This window comes from Lissotriton vulgaris, chromosome 4_1 (assembly GCF_964263255.1).
Source record: "Lissotriton vulgaris chromosome 4_1, aLisVul1.2, whole genome shotgun sequence".
NCBI classification, from domain to species: domain Eukaryota; kingdom Metazoa; phylum Chordata; class Amphibia; order Caudata; family Salamandridae; genus Lissotriton; species Lissotriton vulgaris.
Genome location: NC_141691.1, coordinates 725,859,358 through 725,882,721, shown reverse-complemented (window position 1 = coordinate 725,882,721; position 23,364 = coordinate 725,859,358). Strand labels below are relative to the sequence as shown.

Below are 23,364 nucleotides of genomic sequence, written 5' to 3'. Positions count from 1 at the left end.
TGGCATTGTAAATGACAATGCCATTTATTTATTTGTCTTAAAAACAAAAACATAAATAAAAATAATGTCATGAGCAATGCCAATAGCTCTAACTTTAACCCCTTAAGTGCTGCTGACGGCCAATGGTCGTCAGCAGCGCTACCTCCCCAGTGCTGCGCACGACCATTGAACGTCCATTCAGCACTAGTTCTAATGGACAGCGCAGCACTGGGGAGGAATGTGTAATAGCAGCTATGAGGTTAACAATGCCGAGGCCATTACATTGTAAATGCCTGTTCATGTACTGGCTTTGTTGTTTATTCTGTTCAACTTCTGTGGCTGCCTTCTTCTGTTCCTGTCTTTCCTCATCTTCTTTTTTATCTCATGGTAGACATAGAAAGAAAGGCTACTGTGATCAGTACTTTCTATATTCCTTTTATTTCCTCCCCTTTCACTGAAACAAATATTCTTACAATTCCTATCATAGTAGAAATTGTAAGAGGTTTTAACATTTTTTTATATACCCAATCCAGAATTCAAACCCAAATAGGGGTAAACATTGCGACACAAAAATCTTCTGGATTCGTGGCAATTGGTTTCCCTCGTTTTGCCAATCCCCGAAAATGGGGTTTTGTCAGCCTGGGTTTCATCAAAGTGAGATAATGAAAGCTCCTGTGCTCCATACACTATGCTCTAGCCTACTGCATGGCACTATAGGGAACCACCAAACTCCACTACTTTGCCATGCCCTAAGTTGGGACACCGGAGCAGAAGCTCCACAAAGCAACTAGTGAGTGGATATATAAAAGAGACCAAGACTACAAAGTTGCAAAACCAGACGTACTACAGAGGCCATCAGACAATACTCTCCGCTGGGTATCCTGGTCCACTAGCAACATGGGCAAACTATAGATAGGCAAACCACATCCTTATCAGCCAGAGGTGGACCAAGCTGGAACACAAGAAGCAAAGGACCGTGCAGAAAGCACTGCTATTTCTAACGGAGCTAACAAGAAGGCATCCAATGTGTTAAGCTTGATCATATCATCCTGACTATTTAGGAATTATGAGAGGCACTCACAATGACGTCAGACAAAGCTGCACTTGATGTGGGTCTTTTTAAAGTAGACCGAAGAAAGTTCTTTGCGAGGGTGACTTATATGGAATTGGCCTTGGAGATAGTGAAACACAAAGTACCTGAAATAAAGTCACAGACACTTGAACCTAAGGAAAGCGCCTGCTAATTGGAATAGAAGGTGGAAGATACCGAAGGACGCTCATGCTATAATATCTACGTTATTTGAACGTTTAAACAAGCTGAAGACCCTTGCATGGAACTCTTACAGGGTGTCAGTGTGCATTATTGGAGGCCATGGAGCAGGGCGTTATCACCATTCAGATACAAGAGCGTTAGGGCTTCAACAACAGTTCGGAAGCCACTTTCTGGAAAAACATTTCCACTTTTTTTAGATACAGCTGGCATCAGGTCTTCTTTTTTGGCAATGTATTCCTTGAGGTTGGATTATTCCATATTTGAGCTTCAGAATGTAATAAAATGTTCAGAGTATGGCAGCTAGCCTGCTTTAATCCCTACCCAATGTAAGTCTATCAAATGCCACCCAAATTACACTGGCATCTGGTGGAAAAAACATAATTGTGTGCAAAACTTCATGCATTTTGCAAAGGACAATCTGACAGTGGGGCCCTCTGATCTCAATGCACAAATGTAAGCTGCACACTAAATGCAGAGCTATTGGTTTGGCCTACATGGCTCTCCAGGCGTGAATTTCTGAGTACTTGCAGCTTCTCATTTACGGTGGGTGTCCGCTGGATCAAACTACTATTTGCCTTGAATTCTAATTCTAATATTCTTTCACTGTGGAAATCAAAGATGGTAGATGCATAGTCTCTGAGCCTCACTTCAGCCACTGACAAAAGTATCTCAAAGCACACTCTGGTGTTACTTTACAACAGATATTTACAATAGATACGTATTTTCTTATTGTGTTTCTCACTATATCATTGCATGGGTCCTGTATATGCGTAAAGCAGAAAAGTATACTCAGGAAAAAGAAATGAGAATTTCTAGATGGGTATAAGGAAACTTATTCAGTCTAGAGGGGGTAAATATTTGAGAAAATTTGTTCTGATCTAGATTTTTTTAAATGTATATATAGTGCAAACCTTGCCCGAGGGCATTACAGCACCTTACACGAGTACCTGATTACATTACACAAGGTCAGGTTCCCTTTTTTAGGCACAAGGAGATTAACTGATTTGCTCACAATCTTAGGATGTTGCGTCTTCACCAGGATTCAAACCTTGTTCCCCAGTTAAAAAATCAGCAGCTCTGACCATTGGACCACATCTTCTAATTTGAAGCCCTAACAAAATAATAAAACACACATATAAAGATTCAAGAAAAGTTTATTTTAAATTTGCTTTACACAACAAAATGATTAAACATAGTTTCATAAATACGTTATCAATAGCGTCATTGGTAGCTGTGCTGGGTTAAATTTCATGTGACTCTGTGACTTTGCTGGCATCTTGAGTAGGATTATCAACTTGACATTCATCAGTCTGAACCTGGAAAACATGAACGGTTTGCTTTAAAAATTACTCAAGCAAATGATGGTCATTAGTTTTCTACCCACAGTTATATGATTTTTAGTTGAGCAATGCTATAACATGACATTTGAAGCAGCCCTCTTCCTTAACCAGAAATTTAAACGGGAATGGAGATATTTGTATAATCATGAGGCTAGGTTAGTTTTTGAAAGCCAACTCACAATCTGCAAAAGCTTAATTGTGAAATTGGAAAGGTCATAATTAATTCAACAAATCCTTTGGCCTCTAATGCTGCAAACTGTTTAACAAATGCAACTTGCAGTTAGCCTTAACTACCACCTTATAGCTACTACCACATCCCCGCTCAATACTCGTGTGCACACATAGCTTCATTTTTGGGTAGACAAACCCATCCAGATTTAGTCATTGAACTACTCACTCTTTCCATCCGGATGCCCGTCTCAGACCGAGTCAGCCAACACCTTCTATGTACTGAACTTCATTTGTGCAGTACATCCAGAAGTGTTGATATGTTTAACAAAACAATTATATAGACTGGCTCCCCCTTGAGCCATGCCTTACCAATTAGAATAAAACCACTCTTCCTCCAACAAGGGCAGCCTTTTACACGTACCTTGCGTAGGAAGCACTCAGTTGATGTAACTAACAATGCAAGCTTAAATCTAATATGCCAGTTCCCCTAGCTCAAAAACCTAGTGGAGTAGGGGTAAGCCTTTTGGCAGAGAAAAGATTAACATAGATCCTGCCTGTTGTATCTCTGTGCTTTTCCAGTGATGTGATGCCATCTCTTAGCAACTTCCAGAATCCTGAATGTGGAATTTCGGAGAAGCAGGAGCTTGTAGGCAGTTGGTGTGGAGGCACACAGACCAGGGGCCGTTGCATCCTACTTAATAAAACGGTTCTACATAAACTACAGCTTCCTTGCATCCCAAAACTGCCCAGGTTGTCTTTAGGCCACGTAGTACTACTGAAGTAGTCACTATTATCCTTTTTGCTAAATTACAGCTAGAGGAAACCAACAAATATCATAGGCCATGATCCTTTTAGACCCATAGGCAGACTTTGCCACAGTGAATGCCACTTCACTGTTTCAGTTTGAGGAAATGATGCTCCAGAAGTTGGCCTTAAACAGGTGTGCTTCTTCCTTGAAAAACAGAGTCATGTGGTGTGCATCTAACTATATAGTGGTTGCACCGAACCCGGTCATGTTTGGTATCAAATATGTTCGAATCACACCCTAACACCGATTACAGTGTTGGGAGTATGGTCCCATGTACTTGGGGGGTCCTTAGGGAACCCTCTTGTACTCCTGGTAACAGCCTTACAGGGCCTGCAAGCAAACTAGTGCTTCTGTCAACCACAGGCATGATTCTGCCATCCTGCTGCTAAGCCAAGCTCGAGCAGGGGAAGGTAGAACAATAGGTTTCCTGTCACAGGGAGGTGTGGCCATCTTCCAGACAGGACTTAGTGTATTGGGCTGTGTTAGAATTGGGGTCTCTGGTTGGCACAGGTATGTACTTGTGACAAGCAGGGACCCTCTCCTCTAAGTCAGGGCAAGGGAATTACCCCTTAAGAATAACCCCTGCTCACCCTTTAGGTTGCGTGGCGCGAGCAGTCAAGGCTAATCTCAGGAGCGCTGTCAGTTAACCATTTGTAATCACACACAATAAATACATTGATTCCCCCACAAATGGACACCAGGCGGTATTTTTATAAAAATACGTAGACTTTATGTAAAATTATAGATATGTAGGCAAATTATCACAAGATCTTATATAACTTTTTAGGAATGAGGCCACAAGATGTAAGGGTAACGGCGAGCGTTCTTTAGAATTCAAATATGGGTTATGTTGCTTTCAAGTTGTTCAACGTATCTTCACGATAGTTCTACACACTTAGGGGTGTGTTGGCGGGACACCGGGGCAATGTTCACTACAGCTGTGCGCTTCGTTCGGGGCAGGACAGACAAGTCCTGCTGTCACCTGCGCGCCTCACGGTATGCGGCGTACTGGGCGGGCAAGCAGGCACGGAATAGAACAGGTGAGGATGCACAGCAGAGAACGGGGAAATCAGAACGTTGGGGGCCCGAGCCCGGGTTGATCAGGTCGTTAAGGATCTTACCTGTTAAGTGCGCAACGTCCACTTGTTGATCAGGCGAGTCGTGGGCTGGTTGTGCGCTTCGGGGTACAGCGTACCTTGGGGTCCTTCAATGGTGGGTGGTTTCCAGCAGGCGGGGTGCGACACGGGAGCCCCGATACGGATGGTACGGGGGCGAGTCCCTTGGCGGTGCGGCATGGCCTCTTAAAGAGGTCAGAGGACACAGCGGGGAGGCGGGGTGCGATGCAGCGCACGGGCGGCCGTCCAGGCTTTCGGAGTGCGCTCGTTTGACCAGGATTCCGACGGGAGGGGCGAGGGAGCCCTCCAAGCACTCCAGTAACAAGCGAGGTGACAGAGGAGCAGGCGACCTGACCCGAGGGACAGAGAACAGCTCTGGCAGAGCAGCTCTCAACGGGCAGAAGGGTGGGCCAGCTCCTGAGTGTCACAGCTCTAGGAGGGGGCGAGGGGGTACAGTCTCATCTTTGGCGGGAGGAAACACACGGCTCAGTTTGCAGACGAGCCAAGGCACAAAGAACCCACTGGTCCTGGGGTTCACTTCAGGGGGCAAGCTCAGACAAGCCCTTGGAGATAGTTTAGAGCACAGCAATGCAAAGTCTTTTTGATCTTCTCCTCTCCTTCCTCAGCAAGGCAAACTGCAGGCCAGTCCCTCAGCTTCTTCTTGGTCCTTCTAGTTGGGCAGAGGTTTGTTGTGATAAAACTGGATCTGATTTGTTAGGAGCAGGGCTCCTATATTTATAGTCAGTTTCTTTTGTCTTTTCAGGCCAGGGCGTCCTTTGCATAGTCCTTTTCAGCACTGGAGCACTTTGTTGTGCAGACTCTGCCTTCTCCTTTCAGTGAGTGGGGCAGAGACAGCAGACGCTCCGCAGGAGGTGGAGCCAGCATTGAGATGACAAGTACAGTCAGGAGCACTCTGTTGACAGTCCTCCCTCTTCCTGGCTAGGTGTCGGGCAGAGTCATCAGTCGCTTCCCGGGAGGTGGAGCCAGCATTGTGGTGGCAGAGCACAGCCCTATTCAGAGTCAAGGTGCACTCCCACCACCCACTCTGGTGTAATCCCTCCATTCACCACCTGCCATCCCCAGCCCTGTCACTCACACAACCAAGACAGCAGATACACAACCTGGCAGAGGTGGGCTGAAATGGTTAGGCAAGCAAATGCTAACTTTCTAAAAGTAGCATTTGCAAACACAGGATATTAAAATAAACTTTACTAAAAGAAGTATTTTATTATTCTGAGTTCAGGCATACTAAACTTGACTTTCTACCATGCTCCCTGAGTCTGCCGGGATTATAGAGTGTAATAATTCCAGCAGCCCATTCTGGCCTATGGAGAGCAGGTAGCCTTACAATAGTGAAAAACGCAAATGGGTGTAATTCACTATTAGGACATGCCACACACATCAGGGCTTGTCCTACCTTATGCTTACAATGCACCCTGCCCTTGGGCCTTCCATAGGGGTGACTAATATGAAGTTAAGGGAAGGTTTAGGGACTGGCAAGTAGGTGTACTTGCGCAGTCAGCATGACAGTACCAGACTGCACGCAGGTTCTGCAATGGCAGACTCTAGACACATTGTAAAAGGCTGCTTCTGTGGGTGGCGCAACCAGCGCTGCAGGCCCACTAGTAGTATTGGAATTTACAAGCCCTGGCACTCCTGGTGCACTTTACTGGGGACTGACAATAAATCCAATGAGCCAATCATGGAAATCAATTACAGGTACACTTTATAGTAGGGAGAGCATATGCACTTTAGCACTGGTCAGCAGTGGTAAAGTGCCCAGAGTCATTAAACCAACAAAAACAGGTCAGAGAGAATATTGGAGGAAGGCAAAAAGTTCAGGGAGGCCCCTGCCAAGAGGGCCAAGTCCAACAGGCTGGGGTGGGGGTGCTTGACAGCGCCCCAAGAATGCTTTGAAGGGCACATTTGGTGCCCTCCTTGCATACTCCAGTTTGAACCAGTTCAGGAACCCTTGATTCCCGCTCTGGCGTGATACTGGACAAAAGACATGGGAGTATCCTTTGCTCTGTCCAGCCCCTCTGGGTGGAACCCCTGAGTTGTTCCACCCCTTTCCTTAGGGTACTTAAGGGCTCCCTTGTGGGTGGGTCCTCAGATTCATCGTAGGACAAGACTCAGCCCTGAAACTACGTCGCTCTTCAATCGTCCGGACACTTGGACTTTGTTAGACTTCGACTGGTACCAAGACTACACCAAGGAAGACTCCAGCTGCTCCTGGTCTCACTGTTCTTCAAGTCTTCTTTGTCACCTGTGTCTGTACTTCATCCAGGTTCTTCAACAGACCTGTGGGCATCGTAAAGGAGTCCCTCCCCTGCATCTGTAGGCATTGCAACGAAGCTGACCGGTCTGCTGTTCCTGTCGCCATAACGACTTCCAGAGGCCCAGTAACACAGGTAGTAGTTCTACTGCTCCCGATAGGCATGACCTGTCTTCTCAGTCATTTTAAGGACAGTATATCTCGTAGGGGCAGCTGGGACCAAACCCCTGTGCACCGCGTCAACTTGCTGTTGCCAAGGCTTGTTGGCTCTACACTCCAGAGATCTACAGGCTACAAGAATCTCCAGCCTCCAGCACCTCTCCTCTCAAAGATCAGCATCCTCACTGCAGCCTCTGCACTGTGGGCCACTATCTTTGGTGAGCTGCTCAACATCCTCTTGCAACTGCCTTCGGCCTGTGGATCCACCTGAGGGTCTTCTCTTGCTTCAGTGGGCTCCCCTGCTTGCTTGGGGCCTGCTCTGACTCCCCTGCTGTTGGTGAGTCCTTTGGCCCCTGCTGGTCGCAACGTTTGCTCCTTCTTGTCTTCCATGCCAGTTGCAACTACCACGGCTTGTTGGTGCTCCCGTCAGACACTGACCACCTAGACACCAACACCTGACATGGGACCGCCCGTGTGCGGCTCTTGGTCCTCACAGATTCAGGAACAAGGTCACAGTCGACTCCTCAGAACCACTCAACATTGGTGGGCATTACGCTTCCGGGCCTTCTGATCACCTCAGAGTGGCATAGACTTTGTCCCCTCTGATTGCAAGTTCTTCACTTCCAGAATCCACCTTTGGATTCCACCGGACTCCTTCACAGTCTTCTCCAGAGGCATCTTCTTTGAAGTCTCCCATTGCTGTCTACGGCACGTTCCGACGTCACTTCACCCCTTCCCTGGTGCAGGTAACCTGGGTACCTGGGCATCCACAGGTGGGATGCCTCTTCAACCTTCTGTCTTCCAAATGGTTTCTCCAGGGTCCTCTGGGAAGGGTCCTTCTTCTTTAAAACTGCAACTTTTCTGTTGACTTCCCTTGGGGCACAATGCTGTGTTTCCACTCTGCACACAGCCTCCGTAGGTTCCTGGATACTTACCTTGGGTATTTCCTTATATTCCCAGCTCCTCTCGGTCTTCTGGTCCATGTCCCATTCTCCTTTGCAGTTCGCATTCCACTTTCTTAATATATGGTTCGGTCTCCCGTAGGAAACCAGTGTATATTTGTGCTACTTACCTGATTCTTGCAAAGTATTCTTGTGTATTGTGTGCAAGAGGACGGAACGCGCATGGAGGAAGGACAAGTCAGCAGATAAGAAAGACGCGTTCCGGACATCCATAAGAACCTACAACTTGCACTTCGTAACACCAAGAGCTCATTTTATGAGGAAAGAATTAAAAAGTCATCCTGCTCCGCTAGGGAAACCTTCACCATTCTAAAAGAACTTCTCCATGTCCCAGATCCCCCTGCGAAATGCCTGGACTCTAACTCCGCGGATGATAAATGTATCAAATTGGCAACATTCTTCGATGAGAAAATCCAAAAAATCCTCTCTTCCCTACCTCCTATCGACATCGGTTTCACAGGCGGTGACAGCCATAGTCCTCCCTCCTGCCTTAGCCGCCCCCTGACACTCCTGCACCCTTCCTTGACACCTTCGGGCCGGTAACCACAGAAGAGGTAGCTGCGATGTTTGCCACAATCAAAAGTGGCTCTCCCAGCGACCCAGTCCCCATGCGCTTCCTCAAGAAAGTGGCCCCCACCGTTGCCCCTCCGCTTACTGCCCTCATTAACGCCTCTTTACTGCAGGGAGAAGTCCCTCCTAGCTGGAAAGCAGCTGTTGTCAAATGTCTCCTAAAAAACCCTCATTGGACCCACAGGACTTAGCCAACTATAGGCCAATTTCCCTCCTCCCAGGAAATAGCAAAATCACGGAGAAATTAGTGAACAAAAAGCTATCTCTATTTTTAGAATCAAACAACCTGCTTAAGAGCTTTCAGACGGGCTTCCGCCCAGGTCAGGGCACTGACACCGCCCTCCTGGCGGCAGTGGAGAAGGCCAGATGCATTCTAGACACAGGGGGATCAGTGGCAGTGATCCTCCTGGACCTCAGTGCGGCCTTCGACACTGTCAACCACCAGGTTCTAATCCAGCATCTGAGAGACATTGGAGTGAAGGGCACGGCCCTGAAGTGGCTCGCCTCATTCCTCAATTGCCGATCCTTTCAAGTCTGGGAGAATGACAGCCACTCCCCTGCGGTCCCCCTCCGCTGTGGAGTACCGCAGGGCTCGTCACTAAGCCCTACGTTATTCAACGTTTACATGTCCCCGCTGGAAGGGGTGGTCACCCCGTTTGGAGTGATGATTATCAATTATGCTGATGACACCCAGCTGGTGGTGACCCTCTCCCACCATAACCAAGAACCCTCCAACCTCCACAGCTGCCTTACTGAAATCCATGGTTGGATGAACAACTCAGCACTGAAACTTAACGGGTCCAAGACCGAAATCCTGCTTCTTGGACAAAAAGGGCCCTCCTTGCCATCCAACATCTGGCCCGCCTGTCTAGGTGAACCCCCTGCCCCCAAAAATGAGTTCAAGAGCCTGGGAATATGGCTGGAGAAAGATCTGACCTTCAGAATCCAGGCAAAAAAAACGGCAGGTATCTGCTTTGGACTCCTTAGGGCCTGTAGAAAGGTGCTTCCCCTGCTCCCTCCCACTTCCCAGAGACTGCTGATCCAAGGCCTTATTTTGTCCAGGCTGGACTACAGCAATGCTATCTACCTGGGAGCCCCTGAAGCCACTTTCAACACCTTACAGAGAATCCAGAATGCCGGGGCGCGACTCCTTACCAACACCCCGGCCAGAACATCAGCAAAGCCGGCCCTGAAACAACTTCACTGGCTTCCAGTCAGAAAAAGGGTGGTCTTCAAAACCCTCTGCCTGGCACATAAACTCCTTCATAACAAAGGTCCCCCCATCCTTAAAAATGTCATCACTCCTTACAAAGCTGCCAGGTCTCTCCGGTCGAACCATGAGAACTTCATCACAGTTAACAGAGTGAAAAAAGCCCGGTCTGGAGGACGCCGCTTTTCTGTAAACACAGCGAAGCACTGGAATGCTCTCCCCGGAAACTGAGAACAGAACCAAATCTCCTCCACTTTAGGAAAGCACTGAAAACTCTCCTTTTCCCCTGATCTCTCCTTCTTCTCTGCTACCGCTCCCTACTGACTGACTAGGTCCTAGCGCTGGGATGCTCACGGGTTACTACGTGCTCTACAAAAACCTTAAATAAATATATATCAATATGTTAGTGAGTGTTGTGTAATAAATATAATTATGTTAGAGGAATTAGCAGCGAAGTTGTTATCTTGGTGGCCATTCTCTTGTAATGGATTTAGCCTGCCCTGAATTCTGGCAACAGGTTGAAGTTATGACCCTTGGTTTAATTCCAGGGTCGGTTCAGATCTACTGGTTAGGCTTGATCCAATTAGAATTTCAATGAAGTGTCTATACTATTAAGAATGACCAAAATTGGGTCAAAGAGTGTTTTTAGAGATTTTTCTAAAATGTCTGCAAAATCAGTATGCATTGGTACTTCGCTCGGGACCTTTTTTACTAGATCAATTTGAGGAGGTATCACAAAGTTTCCCCTGGGGAGAGTCGCTTTTTTACTAGCAGCTTTCGTCAAAGAAACGGTTTGTTACAACCTTTAGCCTTTTGGTGATAAGCAAGAGGTATCAATCTGGGTACTTTGTCCATCATTTGAAACAATCTCTAGATCGCCTTTAAACACACATGGACCTGTAACTTTGGGGGAATTCTAATCATTGCCTGCCATGCAAGATGGTTGTGGAATGCCAAGTTCTTCACCCATGGGGCTGGCTTGCAGAGCTTACTTCGTAACCACCAGCCTTTCCTCCACACACTCAATTTGACTATTAAGTGCCCCCATTGCTGTGGTAAAAAAACTAGTAATTGTTGCAGCCAGTGGACGCTCTTTAATGACAAGTATGGCAGACTTCCTTTTCCCCATTCTCTTACCTTGACCAACAGTTTTAGGTTTCATAGATAGATTCTCTTGAAGGCACAGTATCCCAAAATGACGGGGTAAGAGAGGAGGCCCAGCCCAACCTCATCCAGCCGCGGACATGCGCAGACGGGCCCGCACTTGGCCCAGGCACGCCCATGTGTGTCCTGCACTGCAGAAGTTTCCTTGTCACTTTAATGGGGTTGGGGAGGATTGGCTCCGCCTCACAAGGATGCCGGCTGCTGGGCTGACTAAGTCCCACCCCTGCAACAAAGGTACAAATATTGTGGGCAAAGTCTGCCTGTTCAGGGCGAAACGTGCCGAGGGAGTTTCCCTGGCGCTTTAATGGCGTTGGGGAGGAGTGGCTGCGCCTCACAGGATGCTGGCTGCTGGAGGACTGAGTCCCACCCCAGCAACAAATGCACAAACGTTGCAGACTGAGTCTGCCTGTTTAGCGCGTCCTGTGCTGAGGGAGCTTCCCAGGTGCTTTAATGTTGTGGGGGAGGATTGGCTCTGCCTCACAAGGATGCTGGCTGCTGGGGGACTGAGTCCTACCCAAGCAACAAAGGTACAAATGTTGCGGGCTGATCCGGCCTGTGTAGCACGTCCCGCGCTGCGGGAGTTTCCCTGGCGCTATAATGTCGTTGAAGAGGATCGGCTCTGCTTCCCAATGATGCTGGCTGCTGGAGGACTGAGTCCCACCCCAGCTACAAAGGTACAAACGTTGCAGGCTGAGTCTGCCCGTTTAGCACATTCAGACAATATTTTCAGCTCCATTACATCAATCAATCAATCATGACATTTGTATAGCACGCTACTCACCCGGAGGGTCTCAAGGCGCTTGGGGGGGGGGGTCCGTTACTGCTCGAACAGCCAGGTCTTGAGTTGCTTCCTGAAGGAGAGGTGGTCTTGGGTAAGACGGAGGTGGATGGGGAGGGAGTTCCATGTCTTGGCTGCCAGGAAGGAGAAGGATCTTCCCCCCATGGTGGCTCTTCGAATGCGTGGGACGGCGGCGAGGGTGTGGCTGGTCGACCATAGCTGGCGGGTGGGCGTGTAGAAAGTCAGGCGGTCGTTGAGGTACTTGGGGCCCAGGTCGTGGAGGGCCTTGTGTGCGTTGATGAGGAGTCTGAACGGGATCCTCTTGCTGACGGGGAGCCAGTGCAGGTCTTTCAGGTGTCCGGAGATGTGGCTGTGTTGGGGGATGTCTAGGATGAGTCGTGCGGAGGCGTTCTGGATGCGTTGAAGTCTTTTCTGCAGTTTGGCTGTGGTTCCGGTGTAGAGGGTGTTTCCGTAGTCCAGTCGGCTGGTGACGAGTGCCTGGGTGACCGTCTTTCTGGTTTCGGTGGGGATCCATCGGAATATCTTTCGGAGCATGCGGAGGATGTTGAAACACGATGATGAAACGGCGTTGACTTGTCTGGTCATTGAGAGGGAGGAGTCTAGGATGAAGCCCAGGTTGCGTGCGTGGTCCGTTGGTTTGGGTGCGCTGCCCAGGGCGGGGGGCCACCAGGAGTCGTCCCAGGCAGATGGTGATGATACCAAGATGAGGACTTCCGTCTTGTCTGAGTTCAGCTTCAGACGGCTGGTCTTCATCCACTCGGCTACGTCTTTCATCCCTTCGTGTAGGTTGGTTCTGGCGGTGGCTGGGTCGGTGGTGAGGGAGAGGATCAGCTGGGTGTCGTCTGCGTAGGAGATGATGTTGAGGTTGTGTTGGCGTGCGATGGCTGCGAGGGGGCTCATGTAGACATTGAAGAGGGTCGGGCTGAGTGATGAGCCTTGTGGTACGCCGCAGATGACTTCGGTGGCCCCGGATCTGAACGGGGGGAGGCGGACTCTCTGGGTTCTTCCGGCAAGGAACGAGGTGATCCAGTCCTGGATTCAGACATTGCTAAGGCGTTGTACTAGGGTGCGGTGGCAGACAGTATTGAACGCTGCGAAGAGGTCCAGGAGGATGAGGGCCGCTGTTTCCCCGTTGTCGAGCAGGGTTCGGATGTCGTCAGTGGCTGCGATGAAGGCGGTTTCGGTGCTGTGGTTGGCTCGGAAGCCTGACGTGAGTGGTCGAGGGATCCGTTTGTCTCGAGGAAGGCGGCAAGCTGTTTGTTGACGGTCTTCTCGATGACTTTGGCGGGGAACGGGAGGAGCAAGATGGGGCGGTAGTTCTTGAGGTCGGTGGGGTCTGCTGAGGGTTTCTTCAGGAGGGCGCTAAGTTCAGCATGCTTCCAGCTCTCCGGGAAGGTGGCGGTGTCGAAGGAGTAGTTGATGATGTCCCGGAGTTGGGGTGCGATGATGGAGTCGGCTTTGTTGAAGACGTGGTGGGGGCATGGGTCGGTTGGCGATCCGGAGTGGATGGTGTTCATCGTGTGGATCGTGTCTTCGGTGCTGACCGGGGCCCAGGCGCGGAGAGTGCTGGTGGGGAGTGTCGGCTCGGTGGTTGGGTGCGTGGTCTGTGGTCTGAAGCTGTTGTGTATGTCTGCGATCTTGCTGTGGAAGAACGAGGCGAGTGAGTCGCAGAGGTCTTGTGAGGGAGTGATGTTGTTGGTTCCGGCGCTGGGGTTGGAGAGCTCTTTGACGATGCTGAAGAGTTCCTTGCTGTTGTGTGCGTTGTTGTCTAGCCGATCCTTGAATGCTGACTTCTTGGTGGTGTGGATCAGCTGGTGGTGTTTGCGGGTGGCGTGCTTGAGGGCGGTCATGTTGTCTGTAGTCGGGTTTTTTCGCCAGGTTTTCTCGAGGGTACGGCAGTTTTTCTTGGAGTTCTTGAGATCCTCGTTGAACCAGGGGGCTTTCTTGCTTCCGGGTCTGTTGGGATGGTTTTTCAGGGGTGCGAGGTCGTCAGCGCAGTTGGTGATCCACTGTGTGAGGTTGTCGGCTGCTTGGTTGGGGTCCGTTGATCTGGCGGGAGGGTTCTTGTTCAGGGATGTGGTGAGTTGGTCGGAGGTGATCTTGTTCCAGCTCCTGCGGGGAGCCTGTTGCGGGTGGTGGTGAGTTGTGGTCCTTCTGTAGGTGAAGTGGACGCAGCTGTGGTCTGTCCAGTGGAGTCCGGTGGCGTGGCTGAAGGAGACGTACTTGCTGGAGGAGAAGACTGGGTCAAGTGTGTGTCCGGCGTAGTGGGTGGGTGTGTTCACCAGTTGCTTGAGTCCCAGGTTGACGAGGTTGTCCAGTAGGGTAGTGGTGTTGTTTTCGTTGTTGTTCTCCAGGTGGAAGTTGAGGTCCCCTAGGAGGATGTAGTGGGCGGAGGTGAGGGCGTGTGGGCTGATGGAGTCTGCGATGCCTTCGCTGAATTGTGTACGGGGTCCTGAGGGTCTGTAGATGAGGGTGCCTCTGAGAGTGGTCTTGGGGTCGGTGTGTATCTGGAAATGGAGATGTTCAGCGGCTGTGGGGGTGACGTCGAAGTTGGTTGTGATCTGGATGATGTTCTTGTGGACGATGGCGATGCCTCCTCCGGTCTGGTTGACGCGGTCCCTCCGGATGATCTTGTAGCCGTCCGGGATGGCTATAGCGATGTCGGGCGCTGAGGAGGCGTTCTTCCAGGTTTCCGTGAGGAAGGCGATGTCTGGAGCTGTGGTGTCGAGCAGGTTCCATAGTTCCACGGCGTGTCTGTGGACGGAGCGGGTGTTGAGCAGGATGCACTTCAGGTGGTTGCTGTTGGCGCTTGGCTTGGCGGGTGCTGGTGCGGTGCATGTCCTGATGCAGGTGAACTTGCAGGATTGGCAGTTGAAAGGTCCGTGGGTGTGTCCTGGGGTGACTCAGTGGCAATCCGGGATCCGGCCGGTGTTGAGTGCGTTGAGGGTGGCGGCGTCGTACGTCCGGCGGGTGGGATGGCATCTGCGGGGGCCAGGGGGTCTGGCGCTGGGCACGGTCCAGGCGCGCTGCGTGTGAACGCCACGCGTACGTGCGGACTCCGCCATATATGGCGTAGTGGGGGGGCGGAGTGGGAGGGAGGAGCAGCTGGGAGGCGGGAGAGGGGTGGCGCGGGGATGGGATCGGGTACTCGGCAGCAGGGGGGGCGGGGGCCGCAGGGGAGCAGCGGCAGGGAGCGGGGAGGGCGAGGAGACGGCGAGAAGCCCAGAGAGAATCAAGGCAAAACAAAGGGGAACCAAGGAGGAACCAGAAGGCTAGAAAACAAGCTCAGGGACAGAGGCACTGGGAGCGAGCAGGGACAGGCAGGTGGGGGCACAGAACCAAGGCAAAACAAAGAAGCCCAGGGAGAACCAAGGCAAAACAAAGAGGAACCAAGGAGGAACCAGAAGGCTAGAAAACAAGCTCAGGGACAGAAGCACTGGGAGCGAGCAGGGACAGGCAGGTGGGGGCACCGGGCACACTCACAGGGAGGCGCGCGGCGGGTGGAGCGACCGTCACCGACCACAGTCAGGTCAGGTCACAGTTCCCCGTTGCGCTGGCCGCCACTTAAGTAATCCGGAGGGAGGGAGGAGCAGCTGGGAGGTGGGAGCGGGGTGGCGCGGGGAGGGGATCGGGTACTCTGCAGCAGGGGGGGCAGGGGCCGCAGGGGAGCAGCGGCAGGGAGCGGGGAGGGCGAGGAGAAGGCGAGAAGCCCAGGGAGAACCAAGGCAAAACAAAAAGGAACCAAGGAGGAACCAGAAGGCTAGAAAACAAGCTCAGGGACAGAGGCACTGGGAGCGAGCAGGGACAGGCAGGTGGGGGCACAGAACCAAGGCAAAACAAAGAAGCCCAGGGAGAACCAAGGCAAAACAAAGAGGAACCAAGGAGGAACCAGAAGGCTAGAAAACAAGCTCAGGGACAGAAGCACTGGGAGCGAGCAGGGACAGGCAGGTGGGGGCACCGGGCACACTCACGGGGAGGCGCGCGGCGGGTGGAGCGACCGCCACCGACCACAGTCAGGTCAGGTCACCTGAAGGCGCAGCATCTTCGACTGGGAATAAGGTATTCTCAGACGGTTCAGTTCAATGTGGATACAAAACAAGAGTTGGATTGGTGGATATAAAATTTTGAGGCTTGTGATGGGAGGGCATTTTTTGGGAAGTTCCCGATTTGGTAATAGGAATTGATGCCAGTCTGCACGGAAGAAGAGCGAGATGCGGTCCTCTAACAACAAAGAGGAAGTTGTCTTTTCAGGAAAAAGAGATGCATATCAATTACCTAGAGTTTTAGGCATGGTATTTTACTGTGATAAGTTTGTCAAAAAACCTGAAAAATGTTGTCTTTTGTTAAAAACGGACAACATGTCAGTTTAGGAAGCTAGCTCTCTATAAAGTGTACCATAAATAAGGTTCACTGTGCTGAGAGTTCAGGTTTCCCTTGCTACTGTACAAGGGCTTCCATTAACAATCCCAAGGTGCTCTATTTGGGGTAGTGTGGTCGAGCAGCCTTAGGCTTTTCAGAGAGGAGTGTTAGGCATCTGTTGCACACACAGAGTCAATAAATGAGACACATACTCAATAAGGAAATTCAACTCCAATATACGAAACTAACCCAGATTTTTAATATTAATTTAGACACCTAGATCTTCAAGGTTGTGTCTGGTCAAGGTCTGGGGGAAGCCAGATTCTCGTATCAAAGGCAGCTGGGGCTTTGAAGCCCTTGGCCTTGTTATGCTAAATCACTAGCCATCCTGCTTTAGGAGGCGTGAACACCTTCCTCTGGAGCAGGCATTGTTTCTGGCCTCAGAATGTGTGAGCTCTCACCTGCAGTAACTTGTCTGTGGTGGCAGACTGGACGATACAAGTCAGTCAGCACATTAGAAAGTGATAGGTTTTTCAGGGGCCAACTCTAAGGTGCCCTCTGGATGCATGTTATAATACATCTTGTATAGGCAACAGTACAACTTTATTAAGACAGGGTGTTTGCTAACCAGTACCCAGTACATATACTTAAGATGGCTTCCCTGTTCACTTGTACCATCTAGTAATCATGCAGATATACACTCAGATGTAATATAATGCACCGTGCCTTAGGACTACAAGCGCTGCTGTAGGGTTGACATACATATATTACATGCAGTGGCCTTGGAATGGCACACAGTAAGTATGCCATGTCGTGTTTTCACTCATGGTTTGCACCATGACATGCAGTCTGCAATGTCAGGCTGCATGCAATTTGTATGGGGGTCCCTTGACGTGACATAATACATGCTGCAGCCCCTAGGTACCCTCTATAGTAGCCATGTCCTAGGTACCAGGGGTACCACTTACTAGGGACTTACAGTGGTGCTAAAGTGTGTGCCAATTGTGTTGCAATTAGACCATTTAGCTTGTTCTTATGGAACAAGCACTGTCACTTAGGCCTGCTTCGCAGGGTCCCAGTGCACATCAGTTGAAAAACATCAGTACCAGTAAAAAATAGTGGGAGTGACAATGACAAAAAGGGGCACTTTCCTACAGTCAACTGTAAGGTATGTGAGTTGTAACGGAGGTCCTCGGCCGAAGGCCCTGGCACATTTTGCAAATAAGTCTTGGCACTTTTGTCTTAGTCAGAATATCATGGTGCAAGCCCAGCACATTGAAGATTTGAGCAATTCAGTGGCAGACTGGAATTTGAGGAATCTAAGGGATTCTAGCGATTGGATGTTGCACAGGGATGTATTCAAGGCATTGGAGAGCAAATTGGGTCCATTCAAGATGGATCTGTTTGCAACCAGATTGAATACTCAGCTTCCAGAATTCTGCAGTTGGAAAACGGACCCTGAGGCGAAGGCAGTAGATTTGTTCTGCATCATTGGCTCTCAGCACGCAATTATGTGTTTCCTCCATTTTCCATGATACAGAGGCTGGTAATGAAAGTGAGGAAAGAAAAGGTGGAACTAGTGTTGGTGGCTCCTTTTGGCCATCTCAAGGATGGTGTCTGAGTGTATTGAATTTGCTGATCGATGATCCAGTGCTTCTAACAGGATGTGGGAGATTGTTGGTGAATCCAGTAGGGGAATGTCACAGGCTGATACAACAGGGTCAGCTTCACTTGATGGGTTGGATGAATTCAGTAGTATGCAGGTGCCAGGCTTATCATCAGAGGCTATGGAGCTCATCAAGGGTTTCTAGGCACTGGGTCCTACAAAGGCTTATAGATAGGAATGGAAGAGATTGGTATATTGGTGTTCTAGGAGGGATCGGGATCCCATTTCAGCTTTTGTGTTGAGTGTTGTCAACTATTTGACAAACATAATTTTAGGAGGGAGTTCATACAGTACAGAGAATTTAAGCAGGTCAGCTATTTCATCAGGCTACGAGTTAATGGATGGATTTACAGTAGAGCAAAATAATTTGGTGAAGAGGTTGATAAGGAGAGTGCAGTTGAAGGTGCTTCCAGGCCCAAAGTATTTGTCTCTTTGGGATGTTGATTTAGTTTTGAAGGAGGTATCTAGTTGGAGAGAGAACGCATTCTTGTCCTTTAGGGAGTTATCTTTAAAATTAGCTATGCTATTTTGTTTTGATTTCTTTCAGATGATTGTCAGCCTTAAGGGCTTTGGAGGTGTCTTATGTGAGTTATGTTCCAGAAGGTGTGTGTTTTTACATTAGAAGAAGAATTAAGAGAACAGTTTTCTACCCCAATTTGGAAGAAAATGAGAAGTTGTGTGCAAGAGGTGCTTGAAGGAGCATGAGAAGAGAACTCAAAGTTTGTGAGGACAGGATGATTCTCAGTTATTGATTTCTTTCAGGTATCCTCATAAGCCTGTTTCATGTCCCACTCTGGCGAGGTGGGAAAAGGAGGTTATGAGATTAAGATTTAGGGCACACTCAGCAAGAAGTGCCCTGGCTTCAACACCATTTTTGGTAGGAGGAAGTCTAGGAGGGATCTTGCTTCAGCAGATTGAGCAACAGATTCTGTGTTTAAAAGGTTTTATTTTAAACCAGTAGAGTGTGCTGTGTTGAAAGTTAGGGCAAGGTTTTGAACATGCATAATATTGGCCTCCATGCCTTGCCATAAAATTCAGATTTTCCACAGCAAAGGTGGACAGAAAATCATGATTTTATTAAAGACATGCAGGCTAATATTATCCATCCCCAATTGTTTCCCCACCCTTAAACTTTATTTTTATGATTACAGAAAATGTTGAGAACAGCAGTGGAATTCACTCCATGTTGGAAGTCAACTGGAGAAAGATCGCAGAAGGAATTCATATGGAAGTTCTTGCTCAAAGAAGAGAACTTGGTTTATTCGCAACAAAAATGAGGAAAATGGCTGCATGTGAAAATTCTTATTCTACTGCTGAAGTTCTAGTTCGTTGCTGCTGTGTGTTGGTGGCACTCCTGCTGTGGAAAATCAGAATTTTCCTTCAGACCGTAGTAAATTGCAATTGTGAGTACTACTTTACATGCACAAAAATGCATTAGTGACTCGACACATTTATAGTGTGCCATATGCAGTATGATTAAATCTATGGCCTAATTTATGAGAAGCTTAGATGTTTCAAGAATAGCCAAACATTAGAGAAGCTCAACCAGATTCAATTTAGCTTGTGTCCCCAGGTTTTTTACACAAAGTCTGACCTTGTTAAAGTTGTCTGGTGCTTCATCTATCAAAGCATACAGTATCACAAATACTACTGTGAATGTAAAACAATATCGGGCTGTGGATAACTCTAATTGATTCTTTTCTATTGTGAAGTGCCCAGTCAATTTTTGGTGTTCAAAACAGTGGACAGTAAGGGGCCCATTAGGATGGCGGTCGGATCCCCCGCCAGGCTGGCGGTAGCCACCGCCGGCCTGGCGGGGGCGATCCGCCCGCAATCCTTGCTCTGAACACCCCCCGCCATATTAGGATGGCGGGGTGACCGGGGCGAACGGTAAGACGGTCTGCTGCTTTTGCGACCGGGGCGGAAAAGGTATAATATGGTGGCGGTGTCTATCAGACACCCTCAGCCATATTATGATGGGCAAATGTGAATGGATTGCCGCCACGGAAAGGCATGCGGAGAATCCCTGCGGGGGCCCATTACCCATTGCCCAACTGCCATGTTGTGCTTTGAAATGCACAACGTGCATTTTTACCATTGCGGCGGGCGGCGCTTTCAGCACCGCCCGCAGCAATGGTAAAAATACAGGATGCGCCCGCCAGTGTGGCGGGCGCATCCTAATTGCCAAGGCGGGACCGCCGCTCCTATGGTGGGCGGTCCCGTTTTGCAAGGGGATGGCGGGCGGGAAAAGTCCGCCAGCCATCCTAATGGGGGCCTAAGTGTTGAGTTGGCAAGCACTTCTTAGACAGTAAACTTACTAAATGACATGAACTCTGTATTACATTTAAAAAATATATCTAACAAGCTATGCAAAAGAAGCCTAACATGACTTATATGTGCAAATGTATTTGGTATTTGCTCAGTGCAAACCTAGTCAAAAGGCAACAAAATGTTGTACCGTGTCAAAAGCAAACATAAGGTTAATGAGAACTGAGAAGTAGCTGGGTTCTGGGAGCACAATGCTACTGCATTGTGCTGTAGTATTCTTTAAAGAGGTGTGTCTTTGTTGGTGTGTGGGAAGAATGTACCGGAATGCAGTATGGATAGAATGATACTGTTAAGGTATGCTGATATTTGTAGACGTTTTATATTTAGGATTTTGGGCAGTGACATAGAAGGAAGCCAAACATACACAAGTCAGAAACTGATTTGATTTTATATACCACCAAATCCCATTTTCTAACCAGAAAAAACTCTAAACTGAACATTTCTAAACACAGAAGCACATATCTAAACTGAACCCCTCAAGCTGAGCATACTATGTGTCTGACCAATGTGTCACATTACAATGCAGCAATGGCTTTAGCCTTTACTCCCAGTTTCGCTAACAACAAAAACCAGGGGAGCCAGCAGAAAGATCCAAAAGCACCGTGAGGACTTGTTAGAGACCTATCCAAAAACAGTCCTATCACCACCGAATATGCAGTTTTAATCTTGTCATAGCAACCAGGAATAAAAATTAAATTGGTTGAACAATTTTAATTTATTGGTCTGGTTTAGAAACAATTTCGGATCGTCAGAGCTCCCACTTTGTGGTTGAGCCCATCCAGTTTAAATGTTATGTTAAAGAAAAGGCAAAATCATGGCACAAAAATTTCAGTGACAACTTTTTTTCTAAAAAGAGGGATCTCATCCACATACATTTTTCAGTATACAACAGATTAAAAGATCTTTCTCACTATACCACTTGGTTTTATGTGTATTTTTCTCTGGAAGATGGAATAGTGAGATGGATATACCTCTCCCTCCTTCTTTGTGTTTATGAGTGGCCTATCAGAGCGTAACAACTATAGGATCACCATAAGTTTGCTAACATTTTCTAAACGTTATGAAAACAGCATTGTACTTCTAATGAATAAATATATTTCTAACAAATATCTCCCTGGAGACCTCTAATCTTTCATCCTCATTGAGCCCTATGACATCAGCACGTCTAGACAGGATAGGTATTTGGGAAAACATTCTTGCACCTTGTCAAGGAAGAACCGCTTCTTTTTCGAACTCCTGGGGTAACAAACAGCAGCAGCCATCCTGGGAGTTATAGGGTATTTTTTGCTCCACTCGAATACCACAAAGGGCTCGCTCTCGCAATACAATTCTTAGTTTTGGGGTTTAGGCAAACTCACAGAGTGTTTTGGGATTCATGTAAATCCTACAAAGTGAATGTAACAAAGCTTGATGCAATTCTTTGTAATTCTTGCAGCAATAAATAAATCACACAAAGGCCTAGAGTTAAAGATCAACACTGCGGCACCGACTTGAGTCTACTGAAAGCAGTTTAAAGTTGAAATTGAAGACCTGAAGAACAGACTGCAATTCTAGAAGGCAGAGCTGAAGACTCACAAGGGAGGTCTTGGAGGATGAATCTGCAAATTGTGGGCCTACCTAAGAAGGTCGAAAGCCCATCAATGGAATTGTAATTGAAGGAATGGATAATTGCTGTTGTGGCTGTCGGAGGACTCTCCAAGAGTGATGATGGCAAAAACCAAGTAACAGAAACAGCATCCCTAAGCTTTTCAGACACAGTGGTCCGTTCAGAGTAAGCAATAGTTGAGGACATATTATTTCTGGATTATACAGCAGCAATACAGTAGCAAGGAGATACGTTTCTTTAAGTAAAGAAATACTTGGGAACGCTAGATTTAAAATATATGGGATCAAACTGGTGCAGCCTCTCTTCTTCCTTTGTAGGATATGGTGGGGGTAAAAAGAGGGGCGGATAATGGACTGCCCAGAGTGAAAAGCAGTCACCAGCTTAGGCAGGAAGGCAGACTACATTAGAAAAACCAGCTTGTCAAAGAAAGGTTTTAAAAGAGGGGTGGATGCTCACTGCTTGCAACTCACTGACCCGTCACACAGACATGATTGCAACCTAGAACACAGTCTTCAAAGTTAATAGCCTTAACTGGCATCTGTGAAGAGACTCAAACTGAGACCCCTCCCATCCAAATTGTCAAAACAAGAATTAGATTTCATTGAGTCATGACAAAGGATGTTGGTGGATATAAATTCATCGGCCCTTTTCAGAATCTCAACACAATGGGAGATTTGAAGAGGGAAGGCTGGTGTGTAACAGAGAAAAGTCGACAAGGGCTCCAGGTATCCTTCGCACAACCCTTCTGGGCAAGGGAGAGAGTGACATGGAGGATGTCAGATAGGCAGGTCTGTAAAGGATCCACATTGTTATCTGCACACCAAGTGAGAAACCTTTCCTGTCTTCCAGAATTGACTGCTTTTGTGGAACAGCGACTTGTAGATAGAATAATATTCACCAGCTCCAGTGGCAGCTGAAAAGTGGTCAGGTGACATCGCTCAGTCTTCAAGCATGAAGGTAGGGGCTCTGGAGAATGCAATGCTGGACTTTACTTCCAACTAAGAGAGGAAGTCCACTCTGAGAGGTAAATGGAGAGTAGGCACAGGGAAAGGCATTCTACAATTGTTCTCAGACAATGCACAGTGATAAGCATGGCATGGTTTTGGCTGACTTTCTTCAGGACTTGAGGAATCAATGGCATAAAGGAAACACATACTGAATTGGAAAATCCCACTGCAACCGAAAGGCTTCACCCCAAGGCTCCCCTAAATAGAAACTGTAGTGCACCGAACTGAAAGCATGAGCATTTACCAACATGGCGAAAAAATCCACTTCATGTGCTCCCCAAGGATAAAAGATGTCCTGTACCACCTCTGAATGACACCAATCATGGGGCGGCAAGATGCCAGTTCAGATTGTCGGCCCCGAAATTCAGGGACCCAACCAAGTGATTGGCAGTCAGCCAAATTCCTTGCAGTTGCACCAAAGATCATAGCCCCAGTGCTTTGTAACAGAGGAATTGAGACCCTACTTCTCACTGTTTGCTGATGTACCGTATCGCTGTTGTATTGTCTGTCACGATCTGAACAGAATCTCTGCAAATGGAAGGTAGAAAGGCCTTTAGTGCCAGCCAGATTGCT

At 48.3% G+C, this 23,364-nt stretch overlaps 1 protein-coding gene across 1 annotated transcript in view; it reads right to left on the bottom strand.

Annotated features, from left to right (window-relative positions):
• Positions 1 to 2,493: 2,493 nt before the first annotated feature.
• Positions 2,494 to 23,364, bottom strand: part of CAGE1 (cancer antigen 1) — a 1,013,025-nt gene continuing 992,154 nt past the window's right edge. The window contains exon 15 of the mRNA XM_086966850.1: positions 2,494 to 2,568. Coding sequence (XP_086822976.1) covers positions 2,494 to 2,568 — 75 coding nt within the window. The remainder of the gene's footprint in view (positions 2,569 to 23,364) is intronic.